Raw genomic sequence first — 27,358 nt, forward strand, 5'->3', positions numbered from 1 at the left:
CAGAGAGGGGTAGTTGGGATTGTGTCCAAATCTGGTCTCCACTCCACAGAAGGAAGAGTACATGGGGTGGATTAGAGGGGGAGGGGGGAATGGAGCACAGAACACAAGTCAGCTTTTAGACCCCTTGTGCGGGGCGACTCATACTCTAAGGGTCAGAACCACACACACGTTTTCTTAAATAACTGTAATCAGAAAAAACCCCTAATGCAATACTGTACAACAAACCTGTCTTACTTTTATGCTCTAAGAGAAGAAGATGAAAAGCAAGGTTATTTGTTGGGTAGGGCGTCGTCAGCCATGGCTCAGGCTTCCCTGCTCATGTGTGTCTGCTGACATGTTTCCAAGCACAGATGTCCTGATCCTTGCTGGAGTGACTAACATGAAGTACATCCATTCCTTGCCTTGAAGTGTATCCTTTCACATTTCATAGGATTAAACTTGCAACTCAGGTACATGCTCTTGACTTGGAATTGAACCTGAGACCCTTCAGTGTGTGGGGCCCATGCTCTATCCACTGACCCACACTCGCTGATCAACATTTTAAAAGAACCAGGCAGTACATTAATACTGCTTTTGATTTCCAAACAGTGCAGTGACATCTATAGTTAACTCATTCAATCCCCACCACAACCTCAGGGGAAGGGGCTTTGTATCATTTTACCGAGGAGACTGGGGCACAGAGGGGGCACAGATCATAACCTGTCAAGTCACATGGCTGGTAAGTGATGAGGTGGGATGCTAACCTGGCAGTTCCAACTCCAAAGTCCAGGTTAACTACTAGCCTGCTCCTACCATTTCATGCATTTGAACCACAGCTGTGTACCTTTATCACACAGAAGGCAACATCCTAAAGCAAAGAAGTGACATGCCCTAGTCCTGAACTCCCCATTGAAGAGGCTCCTGCATGTGACTTGTTCTGCACCCACTGGTGCAGGGTGGAGCAGTAAACAGGAGGCAGATGATCCAGGCTCTGATCATCTTGCTCACACACCCTGTGACCTCCTGTAGGTCTCTGAGCAATTCTGAGAACTCCCAGGCTATCATTAGGTTCAAATAAGCCGAAGCTTCCATGGAGAGGATATAGAGCTATTTAAAAGCACCTCCTTTACCAGCTCACTTTACGATAAGAGTAGGACCAGAGAGATTACACAAATTTCCATTTACTAGTACATAGTAAATAGCAATCAATACACAAAAAGACTTTGACAACTAACCCGTAATAATTTTATACGGTCCTACAGCACACATGTCTGAAAAAAGCCAAAGGTTACCTACCCCTAGATCTTACGGAATTACCACTTTACAAGTAAAAGATGGTTGAATATTGGTCATTTCAAGTGGTTCAACCTAAATATGTCCTTTTCTAAATCAAGCCTCACTGTTATGGGGGGCTGGGGAAGACTGGGTGCAAGGCGCCAGTCAGAGCCATGCCGGGAAAGTCTGCTTGAGCCCAGGCAGTAAAGCTGGTTTTCTGGAATGTCAGGACCAGGACTGTACAGGCAGCCAATAAAGCACAATGGGTTCATGACCTGGGAGCCACCACGATCCTGAGGTTAAAGATTAATGGCAAGAGCTTCAGGGAGTTTATTATGGGTAAGCACAGCACATACACAAAGACCAACTAATGCCTCAGATTAAAAAAACAATTTCTTTTGATGGTGAATCAACTGTGATTCTTGGCAAGAGCCTATTTCCCATAATCTCTGTCACTAAATTAGCTGGTGGAACCAGCATGTGTCTGGACTGACTCTATATATTTATATTGTCTGTTTTTATTATTTACTATTTTTTTAGTTTAATTTTTTTAAATTCATTTTTATTGTTGACATTATTACAGATATCCCCTATTTTCACCCCATTTCCCTTCCTCCTCCCTCCCCCCTTCCCTCTGAGATCTATCAGTTTGTTCCATGCTTCGACGTCTCTGGACCTATTTTGTTGATCAGTTTATTTTGCTCCTTAGATTACACATATGAGTGAGATTATGTGATACTTGTCTTTCTCTGACTGGCTTATTTTGTTTAGCATAATAATATTCAGGTCCCTCCATGCTGTCTCAAAGGGTACGAGATCCTTCTTTTTTACAGCTACATAGTATCCCATTATATAAATGTAGCACAGCTTTTCTATCCACTCATCTACTGGTGGGCACTGGGCTGTTTCCAAATCTTAGTTATTATAAATAATGTTGCTGTGAATATAGGGGTGCATATATTCTTTCTGATTGGTATTTCAGGATTCTTAGGATATATTCCTAGAAGTGGGATCACTGGGTCAAACAGCAGTTCCATTTTTTATTTTTTGAGGAAACTCCATACTCTTTTCCATAGTGGATGCACCAGTTTGCATTCCCAACAGCAGTGTACTAGGGTTCCCTATTCCCCACATCCTCACCTGCATTTGTTTGTTGATTTATTGGTAGCCATTCTGGCAGATGTGAGGAATAACGCATTATAGTTTTGACTTGCATCTCTCTGATGATTAGTGATGTTGAGCATTTTTTCATATGCCTATTGGCCATCCTTATGTCCTCTTTGGGGAAGTGTCTATTCAGGTCCTTTGCCCATTTTTTGATTTGATTGTTTGTCTTCCATTTGTTGAATTGCATGAGTTCTTCATATATTTTGGAAATTAACACCTTATCAGAGATGTCATTGGCAAATATGTCCTCCCATTCAGTGCGTTCCCTTTTCATTTTGAGGATTTTTTTGTGTTATTTTTTTTTTTTTTTTTTTTTTGCTGTGCAGAAGCTTTTTAGTTTGATGTAGCCCCATTTGTTTATTTTTTTCCTTTGTTTCTCTTGCCCTAGGAGATGTTAACAGAGAAAATTCTGCTATGTGAGATGTCTGAGATTTTACTGCCTATGTTTTCTTCTAGGATTTTTATGGTTTCATGACTTACATTTAAGTCTTTTATCCATTTTGAGTTTATTCTTGTGTATGGTGTAAGTTGGTGGTCTAGTTCTTTCTTTTCTTTTTTCATTTACCTATCCAATTTTCCCAACACCATTTATTGAAGAGACTGTCTTTATTCCACTGTATGCTGTTGCCTCCTTTGTCAAATATTAATTGACAATAATGGCATGGGTCAATTTCTGGGGTCTCTGTTCTGTTTCATTGATCTATATGTCTGTTCTTGTGCCAATACCAGGCTATTTTGTTTACAATGGCTTTGTAGTATAATTTGATATCTGGTATTCTGAGCCCTACAATTTTGTTTTTCTTTCTCAAGATTGCTGTGGCTATTCGGGGTCTTTTTAGGTTCCATATAAATTTTTGGAATATATGTTCCAGATCTGTGAAATATGCTGATGGTATTTTAATAGAGATTGCATTGAATCTACAGATTGCTTTGGTTAGTATAGACATTTTAATGATGTTATTCTCCCAATCCATGAACATAGTATATGCTTCCACTTGTTTGTATCTCCTCTATTTCTTTTTTCAATGTCTTATAGTTTTCCAAGTACAGGTCTTTTACCTCCTTGGTTAAGTTTATTCCCAGGTACCTTATTATTTTTGTTACAATGGTAAATGGGATTGGTTTTATAGTTTCTCTTTTTGAGAGTTCATTATTGGTGTATAAAAATGCCATTGCTTTCTGGATGTTAATTTTGTATTCTGCTACTTTGCCAATTTCATTTATTAAATCTAGTAGTTTTTTGGTGGAGTCTTTAGGATTTTCTGTGTACAATATTATGTTATCTGTGAGTAATGAGAGTTTTACTTCCTCCTTTCCAATTAGGATGCCTTGTATTTCTTCTTCTTGTCTGATCACTGTGGCTAGACTTCTAGTACTAGGTTGAATAAGAACAGTGAAAGCAGACAACCCTGTCTTGTTCCTGTTCTTCAAGGAAATGCTTTTAGTTTTTGCCCACTGGATATGTTGTTGGCTGTAGGTTTATCATATATGGCCTTTATTATGTTGAGGTATGTTTCCTCTATTTCCACTTTGCTGAGAGTTGTTATCAAAAGTGAATGCTGCCCTGATCGGTTTGGCTCAGTGGATAGAGCGTTGGCCTGTGGACTAACGGGTTCCAGGTTCAATTCCGGTCAAGGGCATGCACCTTGGTTGCGGGCACATCCCCAGTAGGGAGTATGCAGGAGGCAGCTGAATCTATGTTTCCCTCTCATCAATGTTTCTAACTCTCTATCCCTCTCCCTTCCTCTCTATAAAAAAAAAATCAATAAAATATATTAAAAGAAAATGACTGCTGTATTTTGTTGAATGCTTTTTCTGCCTCTATTGATATGATTTTTACCCTTCGTTTTGTTTATGTGATGTATCACATTTATTGATTTGCGAATATTAACCAGCCTTGTATCCCCAGAATAAATCCCACTTGGTCAAGGTATATGATCTTCTTAATGTATTGCTGGATCCTATTTGCTAATATTTTGTTGAGAATTTTAGCATCTATGTTGATCAGGGATATTGGCCTGTAATTTTCTTTCTTTGTAGTGTTCTTATCTTGTTTTGGAATTAGGATAATGCTGGCCCCATAAAAAGAGCTTGGAAGTCTTCCCTCCTCTTGAATTTTTTGGAAGAGTTTGAGGAGGATAGGTGTTAGCTCTTCTTTGAATGTTTGGTAATACTTGTCTGTAAATCAGGTCCAGAACTTTTGTTTGCTAGGAGGTTGTTGTTTTTTTTTTATTACTGCTTCAATTTCATTAGTTGTTATCAGCCTATCCAGGTTTTCTGATCCCCCCTGATTGAATTTTGGAAGATTGTATGTTTTCAGGAATTTGTCCATTTGTCCCAGGTTGTCCAGTTGGTTGGCATATACTAGTAGGTGTTCAAAGTATTCTCTTACAAGCCTTTGTATTTCTGTGGTGCCTTTTTCATTTCTGATTTTACCTATTTGGGTCCTTTCTCTTTGTTTCTTGATGAGTCTGACTAAAGGTTCATCAATCTTGTTTATCTTTTCAAAGAACCAGTTCTTGGTTTCATTGATCTTTTATATTGCTTTTTAGTGTCTGTGTCATTTATTTCAGCTCCGATCTTTTTTTATTTTTATTTTTTTATTGATTTAAGAGAGGAAGGGAGAGGGAGATAGAAACATCAATGATAAAAGAGAATCATTGATTGGCTGCCTCTTGCATGCCCCCTACTGGGGATCAAGCCTGAAACCAACTGGAATCGAACCTAGGACCCTTCAATCTGCAGGCTGACGCTCTATCCACTGAGCCAAATCAGCTAGGGCTTCCGCTCTGATCTTTATTATTCCTTCCTTCTACTTCTTCTGGGCTTTTCTTGTTGTTCTCTATTTCTTTTAGTTGTAGGGTTTATCACTTACTAGAGGCCTGGTGCACAAACTCGTGCATGGGTGGGGTCCAGCTTGCCCGCACAGATGGGGGCCCATTGGGGACGGGGTCAGCTGGGGGGAGGGGTTGCGGGAGGGCTCCAGGGCATGTCCAGCCCATCTTGCTCAGTCCCGATTGGCCGAACCCCAGCAGCAAGCTAACCTACTGGTTGAAGCATCTGTCCCCTGGCGGTCAGTGCATGTCATAGCGAGCAGTTGAGCGGCCTTAGTATATCATTAGCATATTACACTTTGATTGTTTGAACAGATGACTAGACAACCGGACACTTAGCATATTAGGCTTTTATTATATAGGATTTGAGCTTTTTCTTTTTCTTGAGGTAGACCTATAATGCTATGAACATCCCTCAGGACTTCTTTCTCTGTGTCCCATAGATTTTGTGTTCTTTTGTGTTCAATTTCATTTATTTTCAGGAAGTTTTTGATTTCTTCCTTGATCTAATTGGTAACCCATTCATTGTTTAGTCACATACTATTTAGCCTCCATGTGTTTGAATGTTTTTGAGTTTTTTTATTGTAGTTGATTTCTAGTTTTGTGCCATCATGATCCAAGAAGATGCTTGATATGGTTTCCATCTTCTTGAACTTATAAAGACTTGTTTTGTACCCTAACATGTAGCATAGCACACACACGAAAACCAACTAATGCCTCAAATTAAAAAAAATTTTTTTTTTCTGGTGAATCAGCAGTGATTTTCGGCAAGAGTCTATTTCCCTTCATCTCTGCAGCTAAATTAGATGGTAGAATCAGCATGTGTCTGGACTGACATTGTACAGTTGTATGCAGTTTTTTTTAATTCACAATGATACTTAAATGACTATGTACTACTCATAATCTAAAAGGAGTCTATTTAGTAAAGCCTCTTTAGTTACAAACATAGAGGTAACAAATAAGAGCATAAGTCCAAAAATACCCATATGTATTCTACTATTGTTAAATTATTACACAAATGTAAGACAATATTTTTTTATCATCACCATCATAAGGCCTAGCTAAAATAACAGGTGCTCTAAAAGTACTATTCAGTTTCCTTCAGTTTAAAAGGAAGTTTCAAAATTTAATCCCTAGGGCTAATGATTAAAGTTATTTTTTAAAGAAATTGAGGCAATGAAGAAGTAAATGAGATTAAGAATGTGTTCTCCGGAAGACTACCATTTAAAATTATACTATATGCTAAATTTAAAACAATGTCTGTAGCTGTCTGAATTTGAAAAACAAGACTAATATTTTTAGAAAAGTAGATTGAGGGGAAAACATAACATCCAATTCAAAAGCAGACTGCAGGGGGAAATGTCAGAAGCCAATTCCTGACACTTTTTGAACTGACCAAAATACACTGGTGTCTGTCTCCCAGGCTCACGGCCTCAGGGTGCTGTATATCTCCCAGGCTCACGGCCTCAGGGTGCTGTCTCCCAGGCTCACGGCCTCAGGGTGCTGTTGGTATGCCCATCTCCTCCTCTGTGAGGTGGAACTGCCTCCTGATAACAGACTCTGTAACCTCAATAACCATGGAGCAACTCCGAGATAGGCCCGCCTGTGGAATTCCTCTCGGAAGTGCAGTTGCAGAATGTCACGCTAAAGTCGTTTCCATGTAATTCTTTTTGTTCTAGACTCAGCTCCTGCTTTTATCGCTCAATTATGGAATTTCTGTCATTTGAAGCTGCCCTTTTGGGAATTTGTCTTCATTTCTCAAAAATGCACTGTAGACTCCCTGTTACTTTCTTAGGAACCGGCCTTGGAGATTGAGACTTAGGCTCCACTGGTTTGCTTAATGCTTTGAGGCTGGTGTCACGCCATAGGCGTTATCTGGTACGACCAGGGGAAGTACTAATCCCTTTTAAAGATGCTGCTGGGGGCAGATGCCCAAGCCAATGCCCTATACGGAGGGGGCCAGGCCAATGGAACTTGTCCCATGGGTGACTGGTGGTTGCTCAGTGGGGGAAGGGAGTTCTCCACAGCAGGCAGATGAGTCTCTTCTATGTGGTATTGTACTCTGACCTCATTCCCAGAAAGTATACTATGTAAAAAGAAGTTTGCCTGCCTTTAGACCGAACCTGCTGATATTCCCACAGGGATGCTAAAATTACGTACACACATTTGAACGCCCTACACTAACTGACTCTCTTACATAAGTGCTGGGGTGAAATAGCAGCATTTTCATCATTGCGGTGGGTTATGTTAAGAACAGCTTCAAAAGTCAGGTAGGGGGGCAGTAGGCAATGATTCTTAGTGTAAACATTCTATCATCGGGCAGCTCAGTATAATGTCACTAGCAGGACTCTGGGCCAGATGGCCTTGGTTCCAATCCCAGCACTGCCACTTAGCTGAGTGATCCTGTAGACTAAATCAATCTCTCTACGCATCAGTTTTCCTCGCTACGTTAGGGATGATAGTAGCACCTAGTCACAGGGTTTTTGTGAGGACATTTAGAGCTAATATAAAGTCAGAACAGTATCTGACACAGTAAATACCATATAATTATTTGCCATTATTTTTCTATGTAGTCTGAATTCAATTAACACTTGCTTATATAATGCATGGATTATTTTCAGCAAGTTTTCGATTCTGAGATAATGAACCTTGTTATTCAAAATCTTTCCTAAATGCTTTGTTTCCATACTCATCTGAGAAATGTTTGGGATTTGAAAAAAAAAGAAATCTGTTGGGAAAGTAAATCACCTGTCAAAATTAAACAAGCCCAAAACCACTCTTCTTGGTTTTTCTCTTGTGAAAATGGACTTCACAAAGTGGGAACTTGAAAAAAGTCACAGCTCCTTTCTTTTTTAAGCCTCTGTCAGGCCCAAAGACTGAGTGCAGTGGTAATGAAACCGCAGGAGGCCTTCCACAGAGGAGGGAGGGTGCTGTGCCCTGCACTTCCTTTCAGGGCCAGTCTTGGGACAGGAAGCCTGGATACTGCCTTCCCCATGACCGCAGCTTCCCGGGAGGCCCAGATGGGGGAGCTTCTTGTCCCACTTCCCCTCAAGTGTGGTTTGCTCCTTCCCACCCCTTCCCGAGAGACCCTCTGTTGTTCCCCACCTGGGCTCAACCCCTATTTCTCCCACCAGAAGACGCTCTGGAGTTCAGGAATAAACTGAGTTCACTGCTAGCAGCGAGATGACATCTCTCTGTGCTCCAGCTATGCCATCGGCACCTTTCTATTTATCCTGCTGCAGCGCTCTTCCCTGCCACTTGGATGCTTTCGTTGATCTCCATAGCAGCATAGAAAAGCCCTTAACGGAGAGTATGGGTCCCTAGAGAGTTCAGGTTTCCACAGAAGGCACCTGTGCAGGTTGCCTGGACCACTGTGGGCAGAGCCATTGCACAGCTCCCAGGAACATCATTCATTCCATAGTCCTCATGAATGGCGCCCCCTGGAGTTGTGCAACGAGATGTCTCAGCCTCTGGGAGGACAGAAGTCCACTGGGAAGATACATTCCTATTTTTAAAAACCAGCTAAAAAGAAGAAGTGCAGTTCAAGTCTCTTGTCTGTCAGCTCTAGTTCCACCTCTCCCTAAAGGGGTATGGATGACTCCCAACTTGTCCTTGAACCTCCCATAGCCCACTCCCTCAAACCAACCAGTCTAAAGCAGTAAACTCATAAGAGAAGGGGTGAGGGGAGAGGGGAATAATAGGGAAAAAGAAAGAGAAATGTTAAAAAAAAACACACAAAAACCCCCCCGCTAGGAGTGGCCCTGAGGAGTGAGGGGGCGGGGAAGGTAGGGGCAGATCACGTCTGAGAGGGCAGAGCTGCCTCCGGGAGAGCCTGCTGGCTATTCTCTGCCCTCTCAGCATTTCCTGGGGAACTGGTGAAAGGTGACGGGGTAGTGCAACTGCATCTCCAGTGAAGACAGTACTTCGGCTATCCTACAACTTCACACCTATCAAATAATGCCCATGTATAAAAATTAACTTTTTGTGCTGTTTTGGCTCTATTTCCCCTGCTCTGCTCTAATAAAGAAGGAAGCAGCTCACAGCGTGGGAGTGAGAAGCATAAGGGGCAGCCAGGGAGAGGAGGTGGCCTGTCTTGCAATAATCAACAGACTAAATCTGGGGTCAGGTGAACCTTAGGGTCCTCTGGGCTCAGCTCTGTGCGGGGGGCCCGGCACACTCGGCCCTCCAGCCAGCGACGGGGAGCTCACACCTCACAAGGCAACTTGATCAATTCTATGCGGCTCAAACGATTAGAAATTTGTTCCTTATACTGTATGGCCTTATAATGTCCAATCCTGGGCCTTAGTTTTGCTCTCTGAAGTCACCCAGAATAGGTGAAATGATCATTTTCTTTGAAAATCTTTCAAATATATTTTTAAATTGATTTTAGAGAGAGGGGAGAAGGGAGAGAGGGAGCGAGAAAGAGAGTAACATTGATTTGTTGTTCCACTTATTTATGCATTCATTGGTTGGTTCTTGTATGCGCCCTGACCATGGACTGAACCCGCAATCTTGGCACATCAGGACAACACCCTAACCAACTGAGCTACTGGGCCAGGGCAAGTTTCAAACATTTGAATACCAAAAGCATATTCTCTATAACGTCTCTCTTCTAGAACAGACATGTTCAGTTCTGTTTTTGAACCTTTACATGGAATTGGCAAGAATTCAAAGAAACGTTTTAAATAACCTGCCCAAAGGTGGCAGGCTGCTGGTCCTTACCGATTCAGGAAAGCATTTCCAAAGCGACCGAGCTTTCGAAATGGCTTCTTGGGGTCCACAACTAAAGCATTCCCTGGGGTGCTGCCCTCATTCTCCCCATACATCACAGCGATGAAGGAATCGGTGGTGGGCTCTGGACCAATCCTCATGCCAGGGAAATCTTGCTCCAGTAAGTATCTGGGAGAGGGGGGAAAGAAACAGCATGTTGTCACAAAGCAAACCGTCAGAAAGCTTCCTGGGTCTACCAGTTATATACCCTCCACCCCCTGAAAGGGAGCATGATTTATTCTTTTGCTAATAATGATTTTTCAAAGCTTAAAGTAGACATACCTATCTCCCCCCACCTCCCCAGTGTGAGAAGCCAGTGAACGAGGTCGGACATCTTGCTGACTGATTGGGCCTGCTAACACACCTCTGCTCAGCATAACAATTCTTGGTGCAACAGACACCACCCCAGAGCAGCGCACCCAGCCAGCTCTCTGTATCCTGGAAGACCCTGCTCAGGCCCACCTCCTTTAGGGAAGCGTCCCTGTCCCTCCAGCATGTTGGGGACACCTCCTCTGTGGGCCGGCACCCTGTGCCTTGGCCATCATTTGCTTGTTGTCCCTTGCAGACAGGCCCATGTCTGTGGCCAGATGCTTAGCCCAGCACCCATCACTGTGCCTGCCCACGGAGGGCACTCCATGTCGTGAATGAAATAATGAACCATCTCCTTCCTGTCACTGACAGCTATGAGGCTGGCACATCCTCCTTTGTGCATTTTACAGCTCCCTTGGGCTCGTGAAGGCTGTAGCCATTGAAGAACATTTCCAAATAATTCAACAGAGGCTGCTGTGGAGGATGGGGTGAAAGAGGGGAACTGAGATTAGATATCACCAGGGCCGTCAGTAGCCCTTTGTGCAAATTGGGAAAAGGTGCCCTTTCCTCTAGGCAGACACGGCCCCAGACCAGGATTCACAGCTTAGCAAGGAGGACTCTGGCTGGATTTTACATGCCCGCCCTCCCCACATGCCTCTTTGCCTAGTGGCACTCATGTAGTTTAACCTGCACAACTGTATACAGTGGCCCTAGCAAATGTCATTGAGGGTTCTCATTCAGTGGGCAGAGGAGACCAGTTGATGAAATACAGGGCATTAGGACTGGCTCAGTGACATGTTGGGCTGGGGCAAGTCCGCTTTCTGTGGGAACTGGATAAGCCCTAACATAGCCCTCCCCACCCCACCAGCACTTCATTCAGGTGAAGCCACTTAGAGTCCTTCCCTCCCTCCCCACCAAGATGCCCTTTCCATGATGCAGGAAGACACTGTGTGTTCATGAAAACATGGGGGTGGGGTGGGGAAAGACCGCTCCTTCTTTCCTCTGCAACCAAGAAGAACGTGAGGAAGGGAGGACAGCTGACCCTTGAACGATGCAACTGAAAATTCATGTATAACTTTTGACTCCCCCAAAACTTAACTACTAATAGACTATTATGGCCCGAAGCCTTAACGATAACATAAACAATTAACACCCATTTTGTATATTATATGTATTATAAATTGTAATGGGAAGGGGGTGAGGAGAGGTACAAGAGGGTATGGGGGAGTAAATGGTGACGGAAGGAGACTTGACTTGGGGTGGTGAACCCACAATACAATATACAGATGATGTATTACAGAATTGTACATCTGAAACCTACATAAAGTTATTAACCAATGTCACTCCAATAAATTCATTAAAAGAGTAAAAAAAACCAACAAACTGTGTTCTTACAATAGAGTCAGCTAGAGAAAAGAAAATGTTATTAAGAAAATCATAAAAAAGAGAAAATACATTTACAGTATTTGCTAAAACCAATCAGCATATATGTGGACCCACACAGTTCAAACCCATGTTGTTCAAGGATCAACTGTACTTTGGAATACATTTCACTCATTATCAAGCAACAGGTTGAAATGCAACACCTTCAGAGAACACTTGGCAGTGGCTGTGAACAGGCACTGGGGGTGGGGAGTGGTGGAAGGGTCCCTGCTCAAGGGGAGTGAGGCTGAGCCATGTCCCACCCCTGCTGGGGAGATGAGCCTTCACCCCGGGGAAAGGCTCAAGGGCAGAAACCTGCAAACTTCCTCCAGCTCCCCATTCCTGCAGCTAACAATCTACTTGGTCCTAAACTATTTCCTTTATTTCTTCAATGCCCTGACTGACCAAATGTAAGCATAGTACCTGTGATTTTATTTCTAGGGATAGAAGAAAAGAACTGAACTATCAAGTGTCCAACAATTTTGCCGTCTTTCTAAGAATAAGAAATTAAACCACCCTTTAGATCTATGTTTTCTACATAAATAAAATGAAAATTGTTTAGCAATTGCAGCAGGCTATTTCTAAACATTTAATTGATCTCATTGCTAGTTTTAATGTCATCCAAAATTTCTTCATTTTTGTGAAGCTGTGGAGCATAAGAATAGATACATCATTTAAATATATCCACTGAATTTAGAGTAAATATGAAAAAAATTGGATCATAGCTCCTAGCATTTACCAAATATTCACTACTAACCTGGTGTAGTACAAAGCCCTCTATGCATACATTGTTTCATTCAATCCCTACAGCACTCCGAGGAGGCCACCAACACTCTCATTGTCTGGTGGGAACACTGAGACATCAGAAAGGCTAAGCAAGGTCACATAGTAAATGTTTCAGTGGAAACGAAATGCAGGCAATTGGACCCCAGGTCTTGCGCTGTCTCCAGATATGTTTAAACCTGGGTTCGAGCTGGTCGATTGCTCAGGGATGAGGAGCACAAGGGAGTTCAGGGCCACAGCACAGTGTCCCACTGGGCATGAGGCACCATATTTCCTTACAAGAGAAGGAAAAGAGCCCTGCACACTGTCCTGCATGGTCTTGGGGCTGCCCTGACAGGGGCCAGCTGTCTTTCTTCTCCCTGGAGAAAAGCCGGGCAGAAGAGGTGCTATTTTCAAAACATGTTCAAATTTAATTTAAAAAAATTCAAAACTTTTTCAGGCACCTAGAAGACTGATAAATAATAGTAAATACTCATAGGAGCAGAAATATTCATGTTTATAAATTCTTATAAAATTCCACACAAATACTGTTAAAAGTGAGAGTGTCTCACATTTTGCAAAACTCCAGCATGTGTAGAGTGTAGAAGGAGTGTGTGGATTTCACGTAGGAATGTGGAATTTAGGTTTTAGGGATCTCAGTCTGAAGTCAGCAGCAGCAAAGCTAGAATTCAAGTCCAGACCACACCCATTCATATCCAGTTTGATTTCCATGCCTTGTGGCCTGGATGAGGCTTAGCCAGGAGATCCCAGGGGACAGATGGAGGAAGGGGAGAAAATTGGGGAGAGGGGCCGGGGCTTGGAAGAACAGCAGCCAATGTCACCAGGCTTCCTGCAGCACACACAGTTGCCAACTCACAAAAGGGTTAGGTCCAAGTGTTGTCTTGAAATTTGACAAGCACTTTCCATAGAATCAATTGTTACTGCAACGGTTGGCTTGCCAAGACAGCCTACAAAGGGTCTGCGACCTTGGTAAACATCCAATCCCAGGTACAGAGGAAGAAACCAAACTAGAAAAATTTACATATTTTATAGTTTGTTTACATTATTTTGTTTAGTGATACTTTCCCCCACAGATAATAAAAAGCCAAAAGTCAACTTTCAATTTCATTATCAAGGTAATATCAAATAAGTAAATAGCATATTGGCACTTTAAAAAACTCATAATACTCAATGCTGGTGAGGCTATAGTAAAATAAACACCCTTATATATGCTGAAGGAATAACTTCACTGAAAAGCAATTTGATACTTTGTGTTAAAAACCTTCAAAATGGGGGTAAGTCCTTAGGAAAAATCCTTAGACACATGAAAAAGATTTTTGCATGAAGATGTCCATTGCAGCATTATCTATAACAGCAAAAAATTAGAAAAAAAAATTGTGTTCTCTTTCCCATAGCTCTTATTCCCTCTATCATAATATACAATGTACTTATTTATTATTTTATGGTTTATTCCCTATTTCCCCCTGACAGAGTATAAGCCGCAGGAAAGCAGGCTTTTTGTCTCTCCTGTTCACTGGTGCTTCCCACGTGTTGGAGTCATCTCTGGCACATGGTTGAGATAGTCAATAAATACCCATTGACAAAGTAGCCTCTCCAGTCTGTCTGATGCCCCACCCCTCTCTCTCTCTCTCATTTCCCTGCTCATAGCACAAATCAGTATCTGAAATTATGCTACTGTTTGCATGTCACTGTCCCAGATGTTAGGAGCACATTGAAAGAGAGGACCCTTGTCTGTCTGGCTCACCATGGTCTCCCAGCAGCAAATAGTGTCTGGCACACGGTAGGAGCAGAACCAGTATCTGTGGACTCTGACTTTCTCTGAGCCCTCATCCAGGCGGTCATCAGGCTCTGGCCTCCCTCCCTCACTTCTCTGCCTCCTCATCACACCTCATTTGGACTCTGGTCACTCCCTACTTCCCATACTTCCTCTCCCCCATTTGCCCTGGAAGATCAGATTCTTTTTCTAAAGCACCACTCTAACAGCCCAGTCCTTCCCAGATAACTTCTATTCAGGAACCCCCACAAGCCACCTTTGCAGTCTGGGGTCTTGCTCCCCACTTACAGGGGGCCTTTTGTTCCCCTCTTGATCAGTCTCTTCTAGCCCCGAAATTCCTGCCCCCATCTTCCTCACTTCATTTCCTCTCTGGTGGGGAATCCTGTCTCATGATCTCTAGCATCTATCCTACCCACTCTTTACGCCACTTCACTGCTCCTTTGCGGCAGTTCTCCCGATGATTCCAGGACCTTGTTTTGGTCCCTCCCTGCCTCACCTTCTCTTGTGAACTCTTCATGGAACACGGAGTATTGGTGTTATTGGTGGGCCTATTTCCTCTCTTCTGATAGGCTGCCTTTTCCTGCAGGGCACATTCCACACACACAGAACTCTAGAGCCCCAAAGTCTCTTAGGAACCACTTGGTTCAACCCCATAATCTGTACATGTGAAGAGACTGGAGGTGAGGGCAGGAACGTGACTTGTTGCTGGTCAAACTCGCCCGCGGCCCTGCAGGACTGGAGCCTGGGGCTCCTCCCTCCTGGGTGGAGGCATTTGCTGTAGGCTCAGCCCCACAGCCTTGGGGGTCCCCCTAGCTCCTGGTCCCCTAAGAAAAACCTGTCAGATACATGAGTTAAGATATGCCATGCTAAGCTGACTGCCCAGCAGAGGTTTACAATGGTGATGGTGAAACTCAGATACACTATGTCACACTGTTGGGCAGGCAGGCACATGCCACATGCAGAGAGAGAACACCCAGGACACAGAGGATCTGACATGAGCCAAGTGAGAATGAAGTGAGATGAGGTTCAAAACCAGCAACCTGGAAAGGAAGAGTGAGAGAACTCTGAGGTGTGATGTCCAAAAACAGGTTCCCCACACAGCCCCACGCACGAGGCTGATCGACTGTGTTAAACTTTTTCGTTTTTGGCAGCTCGGAGGCTTTCCCAAAGCCACGAGTTCCAGGGACTTTGTGGGGTTATCTGCGATAACAAGAATTCAAAAGAACAGGAGGCCACAGGAAGCCTACAGAAAAGAGTCCACCTCGGCTCGGAGCGGCTGCCCCCTCACAGGCATCCTGTGCGTTAGGCTGGGTTTCTGTCCCTGGCTCCACCTCGCTCTCCTCTTCCTGAGTTCTCAGAGAAGCTGCCAATTCCAGTGGTGACTGCTCCCCGAGTCTTGAGCCAAGCCACCAACGTAAAAAGGGACAGACATTTGGATTCCAAGAAGCCGGGCAGAAGGGGTGGTGGGAGGACGGGAGAGCCGACACCTCCTTGTCCCCGTGTGCTGAGGGCCACGGTTCAGCCTCGCCCAGGTGGCTCCTGGGCACACTGGCTGCCACGTTCAGCCTAGGCTCACAGAGCTGCTTTCATGCCAGGGGACGTGTGGACAGTGTCTTCCTTCTTCCTCTGCTTAGGCTAGGCTTTTTTTCTTAAACCTCATAGCAAAAAAACGTCATGTGACAAGAAGAAAACATCTTCAGAAAATGGAAAATCCCTCAACATACCCAAGCAACCACCATCCTCTCAAAGATGGGCGTAAGAATGACTAAAATGCAAATGAACAAACTATAAGAGGCACATGATTCCAAAATTTCAGCTGCAAATTTTGTCTCTCCTGAGTATTCATCCATGCTTTCTTAAACTTATTCCATTCTAAGTACCTTTGGGTAAATACTATTTTTATCCCCATTGTACAGATGAGAAAACTAGGGCTCACATAGGTTAAGTGGTTTATAAGAGCCTAGGATTCCTACTAGCCCTGTGGGAACATTACCTGCCCTAAGTCGGAGCCTGAGACGCTGAGTCAGGCTCCCATAGGAGCGTTTATAGGAACACATTCTATGAATCATCACACACATACAAACCTAAGACTTGTTAGCAGTATTCAATAATTAAGCAAGCACTCTAAAAGGTATTCTGACACCTCTATTTGGGGTATATTATGAGCATTAATTTAAAATTCTCAAAAAGTCTAGAGAAATAGCTTGGGTAAGGATAAATGGGATTTTAAAAGATGTTTGTGCCCACATTGGCCTCTGTGTGTACACTAGAGAGTGCAAGTCGTTGACATGGCCTAGGACTTTTTTAAAAGAGCATTAAACTAACCCCAACAATCATTTTATTCCTTTGGGTATTACTAAGGGTTTAAACCACACAGATGTGAAAGAAATATATAAACAACTTTTGAGTTCTGTGAAACATTTTATTTCCTTATTTTTAAATACATGGCTATGAGTTTAAATAATTTCGATTTATAGTAAGCGTTAGAGTCTGACATGAGGTGTTTGTTTGTAATGCCTGACCCACTGTTTCACTAGGAGAGAGTGAAAAGGAAGGGTCAGTCCTTCAACTCCGACTTGTCTGGAATCTGGAAATGATGTTTTTAAAACAGTTTCCTTTGTTTATCCTCATGTTTAACCCCAAGAAATGGAAGTGGGAGGAGAATCAAACCTTTACTATTACAACTGTCTTATAAAATGGTCCCGGATATGTAAGTTAGTACTACCACCAACTCTACTGCTGGACACCACCAAATAACAAATAATTATGAAATGATGTTGAACAGTTTATAAGGCTTTTCACATGTTTTACCACTTCACCCTCACTGTTGTTGGAGCAGGTATTCTTATTCCTAGCTTATGGAAAACTGTGCTATGGCAAGTTAAATAGATTGCACAAGACCACATTAGTAGTACAAGATAATGACCACTTTTAACATTTTGAAATATTTCTATCCATTTTTTGCACATATATTTTTAAAAATAAAATTGGGATCAAAGCATTTAAACAAGTCTGTACTTAGGTTCTCACCATTAGTTCTTCCTTATTGTTTTAATTTTTTTTTTTAGGGATGTAAGTATAGGTGACCAAGGGTGTCTCAGCCAGTTTCTAAATTGATATGTATTATTTAAGGTATTTATTTAATATTGATTGAGTATAAGTTATATAGGAGATAGATATGTAATGTATGAATCATTTATGGTTTATTTATAGAGTTTTGGTGGTTTTTAGATTTTTGTAGGTTATTTGGGGATTTGTGTCGATAGATACATATATTGGATGTTGGATGTTGTAGTTGTAGTTTGGTGTTTTGTTTGAGGTTTTAGTTTTTGGTTTATTGTTTGGATTTATAGTTTATGGTAGAGTTTGGGTAGATTGCAGGAAGGGGGGTGGAGAGTGATTGTTTGTGGAGGAGCAGAGCAGTTTCTCTGATTTTCTCTGGTGCTTCTTTTTATGTGCTTAGATGGGTGTCTTTAGTGTGTCTTATCAGTAGATCCCAAAAATTTTATATATTTAATTTTACATATAAGAAACAAATCACTTTATCTATTTTCTACATACAAATTATTTAAAAATGTTTATCAACCTATTTACATTACATTCAATACTTTTTAACATCACACTTTAATATCACATTATAATTCCACACTTTAATATTTATTCTATATTATTCTTAACACTATTACTATAACACTTATACCATTAAAAATTCTTTGTAAACAATTTTTAATGGCTGTATACTGTTCTAAGGTGAATATGTATCAACTTAGTTTACCATTTCCTAACTGTTGGGTATTTAAATAGCTTCCCATTTCTTACTAGTATAAATAATGCTGAGATAAATATCCCTGAACAAATATTTCATCTACTTTAAAATTTTAATCTTCTCTGAGATATTAAAAAACTAAGTCAGAATGAGCTTCACTTGCATTTTAAAACTATATGTCTTCTTTAAGTGTGAAACCTTTTATTTTCATTTTTGTTTTTCCCTTAGTTAAATCATTGACATATTATCACCAGGAATGCTAATTCAGAATACATCATATTTGAAACTGCCGACCTACTAAGGGAATGTTATCCTGTTGTACCAAGAAACTGGAATTTGCTGGGTAAAGCCTTTTCACATCTCTATCCTGCTATGAATGGAAGTTCAACTACTGAGCTGTTCTTAAAGCACACTGCTGTCTAACACAAGCTGTTCTGTGTAGCTGCTCCACTCCACCTTCCATGCTGTTCTGGAAGGAGGGTGGAAGAATGGGAAAAGAAGAAGAAAGGGAGAGGAGTTTACTGGAATCAAAGGCAACATGCTTTCCAATTTCTTACAGCCTTGTTTATTTTCCCAGTCATTCATTCAATTGCGCATGCAATGAAGATCTATTGTGTTTTCTGTTATGTCTTGTAACTTATGAATCTTACAATAGACTTTAAATTGACCTTGAAGCCCTGTAAGCTTCATGAGGAGGCTACAGAACACAGCATTTCCCAGAGTTAGTTGACTAGAGAACCGTTTTTTCCTTTGAACATCTCTTTACAACCTCCCAGAATTGCATTCCACAGAACATAGGCTGAAGTAAGAAGTAAAAAGTGAAAAGGCATTTTTGTTTTGTTCTGTTAATCCTCACCCGAGGATATTTTTTTCCATTAATTTTTTTTTTAGAGAGAGTGGAGGAGAGCGAGAGAGACAGGGAGAGCAGATGCCTCTCCTTGGGCATCTGAAACACCAGCTGCTGCCCCTCTACGGCCCCCTTCCATCAACATTTAACTCATGCTCATCTTGAACCAAACCTCTGGAATGCCTGTGACCAGGGCACGGTTCCTCCCCTTCAGTCCCCAACTGCTGAGAGTTTTCTATATTTGATGTCTCACCTCCCACTCATTCCTCGACCCATCACCACCTGGGTTCTATCACCACCACTTACTGACATGGCTCTTGCGAAGGTCACCCTGATTCGTGACGGCTAATCCACTGCTTCTATTTTCATCCTTTCCCGGACGCAGCTGACTTTGCTGACCACCCCTCTCCTCTCTTCCCCTGCTTTTGTGGGGAGTGTCTGCTGTTTCACCTGTCCAGTATCCATTTCCCCTTTTTGATAACAACACCCTGAGGAGGCACCTCACCCCACTCTGAGTCCACATAGTTTGGGGTTGACTACCCCGCTCCAGGCAGCGGTTATTTCATTGCCCTGGGCTCTAGGGAGTGGCTCAGGGATGGGCATTTGGCCAAAGTTGAGCTACTGAGACTCAAAGGTGAGATTTCTGCTAAACTGTTGGGGAAGAGATTCTCTTCTTTCCCGCTGGGGTTGCTGAGCTGACAGAATATGAGTCTGGAATTGGAGACAGCCACCTGCCCACTCCTGAGGGGCAACTGACTGAGAAGGAAGTCAACATGAGGGAGGCAGCAAAGCTGAGTCCTCAGCTGATTGTGCCACTTGGGGTCCTAGGCCAGGTCTGAAGCCAGTACACCTGGTCTTATCAGTTTCATGAGAAAAATCTGTATTTTTTTTCCCCTTAAGCCTTTTGTAATTGAATGTCTGTCACTCGCAACCATTAGAGCCCTAAGATGGCTCCGAGCCACATCTTCCCCTGACATGACTCCACCTCCTCACTGACTTTTTCCAAGTGTCTCCACAAGCTCCTTTTCCTCTCACTCCAGATCCATATGTCTGATCCCTCGTGGACTCTATACCTGTGCCCACTTAAACATGGGTTTAAATCTAAGCTCATAATTATGCCCCACTCTTCCTCTTCTTAGGTCCCCATCTGGGTGGATAGCTCCTGTTATCCAGGAAACCTGGGCCTCATCTTTGACACCTTCTTGCCCTCTCCTCCTGGGCTCCTTTGGGCAGCTAATTCTCAGTGCTTGGCTTTTAGGTTGTATCCTCGGGAGAATTTTCTAACCTCCAAGCCTGAATGAAGGATCTCCGTCTCACCCTGTGCTTTTAGGGGCACATCCAGAGCCCTAACGGCTTGTGGATTCTTTTCCATATTCCCCATGAAACTCTAAGTTCTGTGATTAGCCGGGCCCATTCCTGAAATCAATATTATTTGAATAAATGAACAGTAGGTTGTATAGGTGTGATCTTATATGTTGTAAGTATAGTCTATTCTTCTGTAAAAATTAAAATTTCTGTATCTCAGAGAGATCTGGAGAGGGCATGGTAGCATGGTATCTGGCATAGGAGACTATGATTTTCAGGGGCTCCAGTGCCTGGATGAGGGTGAGAACCACCAAATTAGCCCAGGTGTTTTTCAAATGGGATTTTTTTTTTAATTTTTAAAATTTTATTTATTTTAGAGAGAGAGAGGAAGGGAAAGAGAAACAGTGATTTGTTTCCACATATCTATGCATTCACTGGTTGATTCTTGTACGTACCCTGACAGGGGACTGAATCAGCAACCTTGTTATACGGGACCATGTTCTAATCAACTGAGTACTCAGCCAGGGCTCTAATGGGATCTTTTTAAAAGGGTGAATCAAGCTGCCTCCTGTGAGTGCCTTCACCTCTCTTCTCTTTAATAATGGAGTCTAGAGCTTATCAAAGGGATGAAGTAGAGCTTTGTTCTTGAACACAATCTATTTCTCTCCTTTTTTGAAAACTGGGACATCTGGCTGCTTCCAATTTTCTGATACTTTTCATATTCTTCACAATTTCTAAAAAAACACCAACCACAGACCTTTGAGCACAAGTACACGTTTTTCCTATACCATCCTCCCATCCATCTATCCACTCAGGTACTTACTGGGCCTTGCCTGCGCAGGCCCTTGAGAGCACCTCATTCCCAGGGTTTGAACGCCCTCTCAATCATGGCTGGGCCCCCTCTACCATTTTTGGATCATTTTCAGAGGAAAAGGAGGAAGCAAAATAATAGCTGAGTAGTTCCGCTTTCTGTTCATGTCACAGCAAGAGTCCCAAGCTCACCATGTTTTAGTGGGGCTCCTAGTTCTCAGTTAGGCGGGGAAAGCAGTGGGCCTATGGCTTCCTGATCCTTTTTCTTGTTCTAAATATGCCTACAAAGGCTTTTTAATTGTTGGAGGCATTTCTGCCCTCTCAGCCCACTCACTCCAGCTTCTTAGAGCTTGTTCATACTACCCATAAACCTTGTCCGCCCCTTGCACATGAACCCCCCTTTCCCCTATTAACATTATATTTAAATATATACAATTACTTTATCAAGCATTTTATAGTAAAATATCATACCTGGATTTTAGTAACTTGAGTGTTATGAAGAATGAACATATTTATACATTGATAAGAATATGTAGGGGAAAAACCATATAGGGATTGTGTGCTGGCAAATCCTTTTCTCATGTCTACTCCTTAGTTCCTTTTATCCTTGTATTGGTTCTTTTAGCTATTTCCACTTCTTCATTTTTTTTTTTTTGCCTTGTTTTCTTTCCGGCATCCATTTTTATTTTAAATTATTGCACACAGATGCAGGAATTTCTTGACTGGCATAAATTGCAGAATTGTGGAAGTTAAATAAATCATAGGATGCTCAGTTTTGGAAGACGCAATTGTTTTATATTTTTATTGAGATACTAGAGGCCCAGTGCATGAATTCGTGCATGGGTGGGGTCCGGCCAATCAGGGCTACAGGCAGTTGGCCGGCTGGCCCCAAACCCTGGTTGAACTCCTGGTCGAGGGGACAATTTGCATATTATCCTTTTATTATATAGGATATTTCACATACCATAAAATTCACCCTTTTAAAGGATATAATTCTGTGGATTTTAGCATATTCACAAAGTTATGCAACTAATACCACTATCTCATTTCAGAACGTTTTCATCACCCCCATAATAAACCTATATCCATTAGCAGTCACTCTCTATTCCTTTTGCAGTACAGATATACAATTGTCCCACCATCATTTGTTGAAAAATATTTCTTCCCTCATTGGATTGTCTTGAAACCCTTATAAAAAAATGTACCATAGATGTATGAGTTTATTTCTGGACTCTCAATTCTACTCAATTGATATATATGTCTAAACTTAAGCCTTGTTTACTATAGCTTCATAGTCAGTTTTAAAATCAGGATGTATGAGAACTCCAGCTTTGTTCTTTTTAAAGATTGTTTTGGCTATTCTGGATGCCTCACATTTCCAAATGAATTTTAGGATAGGCCTGTCAATTTCTGTAAAGAAAGCAGTTGGAATTTTGGTTGGAATTGCACTGAATCTATAGGTCAGTTTGAGTATTATTGCTATTCTAAAAATGTTAAGTCTTCCAAACCACAAACATAGAATGTCTTTCCATTTTTTAAGGTTTTCTTGAATTCCTTTCAACAAAGTTGTATAGTTATTTTATTTTTTTCTAGTTAGACAATCATATATTTTACAGAGTGATCCTCCTGATATTTCAAGTTAAGTTGTATAGTTTTAAATGTGTAAGTTTTACACTACTTTTGTTAAATTTATTCCTAAGTATTTTATTCTTTCATATGCTATTATAAATGGAATTGTTTCTTAATTTCATTTTCAGATTATTCATTGCTACTGTATAGAAATACAATTAATTTTGTATATTGATCTTGTGTTCTGACACTTTGATGAACTCATTTGTGAGTTTGAAGAGATTTTTTTAAGGCTTTACCTAAATCTTCAGGACTTTCTAAGATCATGTCTTCTATGAATAGAGATAATTTTACTTCTCTCCAATCTACATACCTTCTATTTCTTTTTCTTACCTGTCTTGGTCTCTGACCTTTTAAAGCCTATACAGATTCTTGAATGACTTCCCTCTTTTCTCCTCATTAGAAATTTTTTTTTCTGGGAAAAGGGGACAGGGTGTAGGAGGAAGAAAGCAAGCCAGGCTTTTAAAAATAAAAAGTTGCAACTGTGTGGTTTGAATTGATTTTTGGTGAGCCGTGTATCCTCTCAGTGGAAATGTCTTCCTTCACAACCCCTGGCCCAGGGATTTTCTGGGGGAAATCTCTGAAATCTGTTTTCCTTGGGTTTGGACACAAGCCTGGCTGAGCCCAGCATCCACCCTTCCTTGGCTGTTACGGAGTCTAGGATGACCTGGCCATTTTCTTTGTGCCCATCTCTTTTTCTCCTCTGGCCAGTTCTTCTTTGCTGGTCAGAGGTACAGCACCAACAGTTCCTCTCATTGCACCTTCTGTCTTATGGGCGATAAAAACTGTCAGTGAGACAATGGGTTTTTCAACTGCTCAGCGTCCACCCCAAAGAGACTTTGGCCAGTATCTTCATCACATCTGAAGTCTCCTTTCAGGACAGTTTTGTGATCCATGTGAGGACGGTCCACCAAGTCTTCCCTTTGATTCGTCCTCTTCCTTGCACGTGGGCCCCTCGTGGTAATCTCTATGCAGAAGTGAGGGTATTTTCCTTGACACTCGGGCTCTTTATCCACCCCACCCAGGAGACCTTTTCATTATAACAAGCCACACACTTCATTTCCTTATTCCTGATGAAGGTCATGGCTCACCATGTTTTAGCGGCGCTCCTAGTTCTTCCCAGTTATGGGGGAAAAGGAGGGAAGAGTAAGGTTCCATTACAAGGGTGTGGAATGGCCCTAGCCAGTTTGGTCAGTGGACAGAGCATCGGCCTCCAGACTGAAGGGTCCTGGGTTCAATTCAGGTCAAGGGCACATGCCCGGCGTTGTAGGCTAGATCCCAAGTAGGGGGCGTGCAGGAGGCAGCCAACCAATGATTCTCTCTCATCATTGATGTTTCTCTCTCTCTCTCCCTCTCCCTTCCTCTCTAAAATCAATAAAAAAATATATTTAAAAAAAAAGGTGTGGAATGCACACCAAAGGCCTTGCTAAGTGGCTTTGCAACAAGTTAAGTATCTCTCCATATCAGTGCAGGCTCCATTATCAGTGACCTCTTGGGATGTGCAGAAAGCCAGGTGGATAGAATACATAACTATGTAGATAGGTGCACCCCACAGCCAAGTATGAGCTTCTAGTGCCCAATGGCTAGAAGCAAACAACACAGGCACTGCCCAGCCTCAGAGAAAAGGTAGCCATGGATGTGGGCAGAATCCAGGATGGTCAGCACCCTCGGCCAACCCCTCTGCTCCCAGTTACAGTGCAGATCTCTGGAGGGTAGCTGCCCTTTTGTTTGGGGCTTTCCTCCCAGGAACTAAATCGCTTCCTCTTAGCTTCACTCTGAAACCAAACTCAGGTCTCTGGTGCCTCAGCAAGCTCCCGACCACCCTGATTTCCTTCTAACTTCACAGGTCCACTCTATGCCTGCTACCCACTGCCAAAGTCACTTAGGCCAGGAGAGGTCTCAAGAGCAAGTGACTTTCTGATGAGGTAACTCCTCCCTCACCCTGAGGTTGCACATGGCTCAGTGCCTACTGAGAAGTGCTCCACTTGGATAGAATCTCCAAGTGTCAGATCGCAAAAGTCTTCTTACAACTATGCTTAGCAATACCACAAAGCTCCTGCAAAATGGTGAAGCAGAGAGAAGAGTGAGGAACACTAAAATGAATTAGTAAAAAAAAAAAAAAAAAAAAAGATCAATTCACATTCCTCTGAATTGTGCTCCCCTCCTTCAGGCTTGCTTCTTATGCTGTCTATGGGAGCATAGTGAGCCACATCACATCCAGGTGGGTACAGCATCAAGGGCTCCCTAATCACAAAGGGTATAATAAAGCCCTCGTGGCAGACGGGGAACTGCCCGGGGTGCTGTGAACATGCCACCACTAATGTCTGAGATTACTATAATTATAACATTGCCACCTCCTCAGCCCTTATCTCCCACCCTTGAGTAATACTTCATTATCCCATATACTTAAAACTTTGTTAGTGTTACTAAGACCTTAAATGTATTGTCTTGTCATCTTTCAAGGTACCAGTTACTGTAATATTTCTATGGTTCATTTTGAGCATCTGGGGTGACATATTTAATATTACTTTCAACATATTATAAGCACCAAAAAAGCAATTTTAAAATTATTTTCTTCAGTCTTGCTTCACATTCAAGTTACTGTCTAGAACAGCAATTTTCAACCTTTTTCATCTAAAGGCACAAAACCAATTACTAAAATTCTGCGCACACCAAACAATATATTGTATTTTTTCCAATCTGACAAAAAATAAAAATAGGTATAATTTTCATTCATTCACACCAGACGGCTATTGTGTCAGCTGTTGTCATTTTTTTATTTGACAATCTGAGGGAATAGAGGTCAGTGCCCCTGACTAAATAGTCAGGTATTGCATGTTTTAAAAACTCTTGTGCCACACCACTTGAAAATCACTGGTCTAGAACTATATTTCAATACAGTATATTTGCTTGGCTAAATTCATTCATAGAATATCTGTAGGCCTGGACTGAACATATTTTCTGTAGTGACAGCTACTCTATTTGTAGGAACTATTTAGGATTCTGGAATGGAGAAAAAGAGGCCGCTACTTAATAGCAATGGCATGCATCCAAATATAGATACAGTTTTCTGAACACCTGTTGAACATCAATGATGAAGAAACTGTTATAATTTCCAAAACCCTGGACCAAAACCTTAAATTATCAGGCACTTTGTTTCACCAATTGATACAGGATTTAACCCAGGAAAACAAGTTTCCTAACCAAAGAATGGAAAGTCTTAACATGCCAGCTGCTTTAGAAGTAAAATAGCCTCTTCAAAAATCTGTTTCAATGTCAATTATTTCCCATCAGAAGTCACTACTGAGGAAGCTATACTATTTGAACCTTAGGGCATGTACAGTAATTGTTTGCTTTTGGAGACACAGAGGGCATGACAAATATTTTTAGTTGTCAAGGGTGACCGGGAAGAAATGACCCACCTAAGAAATGGAAACTAAGTATAGTAATATGACACTCCCTCTTAGTTCCACTGGGTGCGGTTTGCTACACGCAGCTTACTTCCTGCGGTAGGATAAAGGCAAGGCTGTGCAAGAACTGAATGAAGGTGGCCTCTCTACCCCTACCCCCAACACTGTGGCGGGGGGTGACCTGCGACCTCAAGGGAAGGGGTCATAGGCAATACGCTCTACTGTGGCCATTCATTCATTCACTCATTCATTCAATAAATAGTTATGCGTTGGGTACTGTGTTAGAGACTGAACTCTCCCAACTATGACTCAAAAGCCCTTCTGATGCCCCACACCACTGCCCTCATTTCCAGCACTAGGCCTCACTGGCTCACCAAGATGCTGATTACAGCCAGATGGCAGGATGAAGCTAGCCAGAGCAGCGCCTTTCCTTCCCAAGAACAAGGAAGGAGGTTTGAAGCCGGTGAGAACAGGTTCCCAGACCCTCCTGCCCGCGCGAGGACAGCGGGCCCTACTCCGGCGGCCGCGCTCTGGGGCGGGCCCGCGGTCACCACGCTCTGACGCGGAACCCGAGGTCGCGTCGAGGCTGGAGGGGGAAGCAGCGGCGAGGGGGTCCGCGAAAGGGGAAGTGGGCGCTGCAGGAAGCCCGAGGGGGCGGCGGGAGGCTAGCGGCTGCCCGCGTCCGAGGGGGGAAGACCGCCTCCAGCCAGGCGGTGCGGGGCCGGGGTGCGGGAAGGGCTGCGGAGGGGCGGGGCGGGGTACCTGATGAAGGTGGTCTTGCCCGTGCTGTACTGGCCCACCAGAAGGATCATGGGCTTGTTGTCGAAGTCGGCGTCCTCCAGCGCGGGCGAGTGGAACTCGTGGAAGCGGTACGCCTCCTCCAGCGGCAGCACCTTGCGCAGGTAGAGCGAACGCAGGCCGCCCGTCACCGTCTGCACGGCGTCCGCGCCGCCCGAGCGCTCGCGCCCGCCCGCCTGCCGCCCCATCCAGCTGAACATCCTGCCGCCCGTCCGCGAGCCCACCGTCCGCGCCCCGCGCCCGCCCGCCCGCTCAGCCCGGCGCCGCGCTGCCACGCCACTCGGGGTCTGACCCTCTGGGCTCGCACTGAACTGCCCCAGCGGCGCTCTCCGCTGCTCGAGCTGGCCCCGCCTGGCGCCCCGGCAGCCAATCGCCGGTCGCCACGTCACGAGCGCTCGTTCACTATTCAGAAGGGCTCCCCCAGGTCCTTCCTCATTGGGCCGCTGTCAGAGCCGGTGGAGGCGTCAGCCAATGGAGAGG

General features: G+C 43.1%; 1 protein-coding gene across 1 annotated transcript in view; it reads right to left on the bottom strand.

Moving 5' to 3' along the window:
• The window catches only part of EHD4 (EH domain containing 4), an 82,314-nt gene extending 55,137 nt beyond the window's left edge, over positions 1-27,177 (bottom strand). The window contains exons 1-2 of the mRNA XM_079768469.1: positions 26,843-27,177; positions 9,978-10,154 (exon numbers count right to left, since the gene is read on the bottom strand). Of these exons, the coding sequence (XP_079624595.1) occupies positions 9,978-10,154; positions 26,843-27,078 (413 nt within the window). The 5' untranslated portion in view covers positions 27,079-27,177. The remainder of the gene's footprint in view (positions 1-9,977; positions 10,155-26,842) is intronic.
• Between the last annotated feature and the right edge of the window lie 181 nt (positions 27,178-27,358).

The sequence above is a fragment of the Cnephaeus nilssonii genome (assembly GCF_951640355.1).
Source record: "Cnephaeus nilssonii genome assembly, chromosome: 4".
In the NCBI taxonomy this organism is placed as follows: Eukaryota; Metazoa; Chordata; class Mammalia; order Chiroptera; family Vespertilionidae; genus Cnephaeus; species Cnephaeus nilssonii.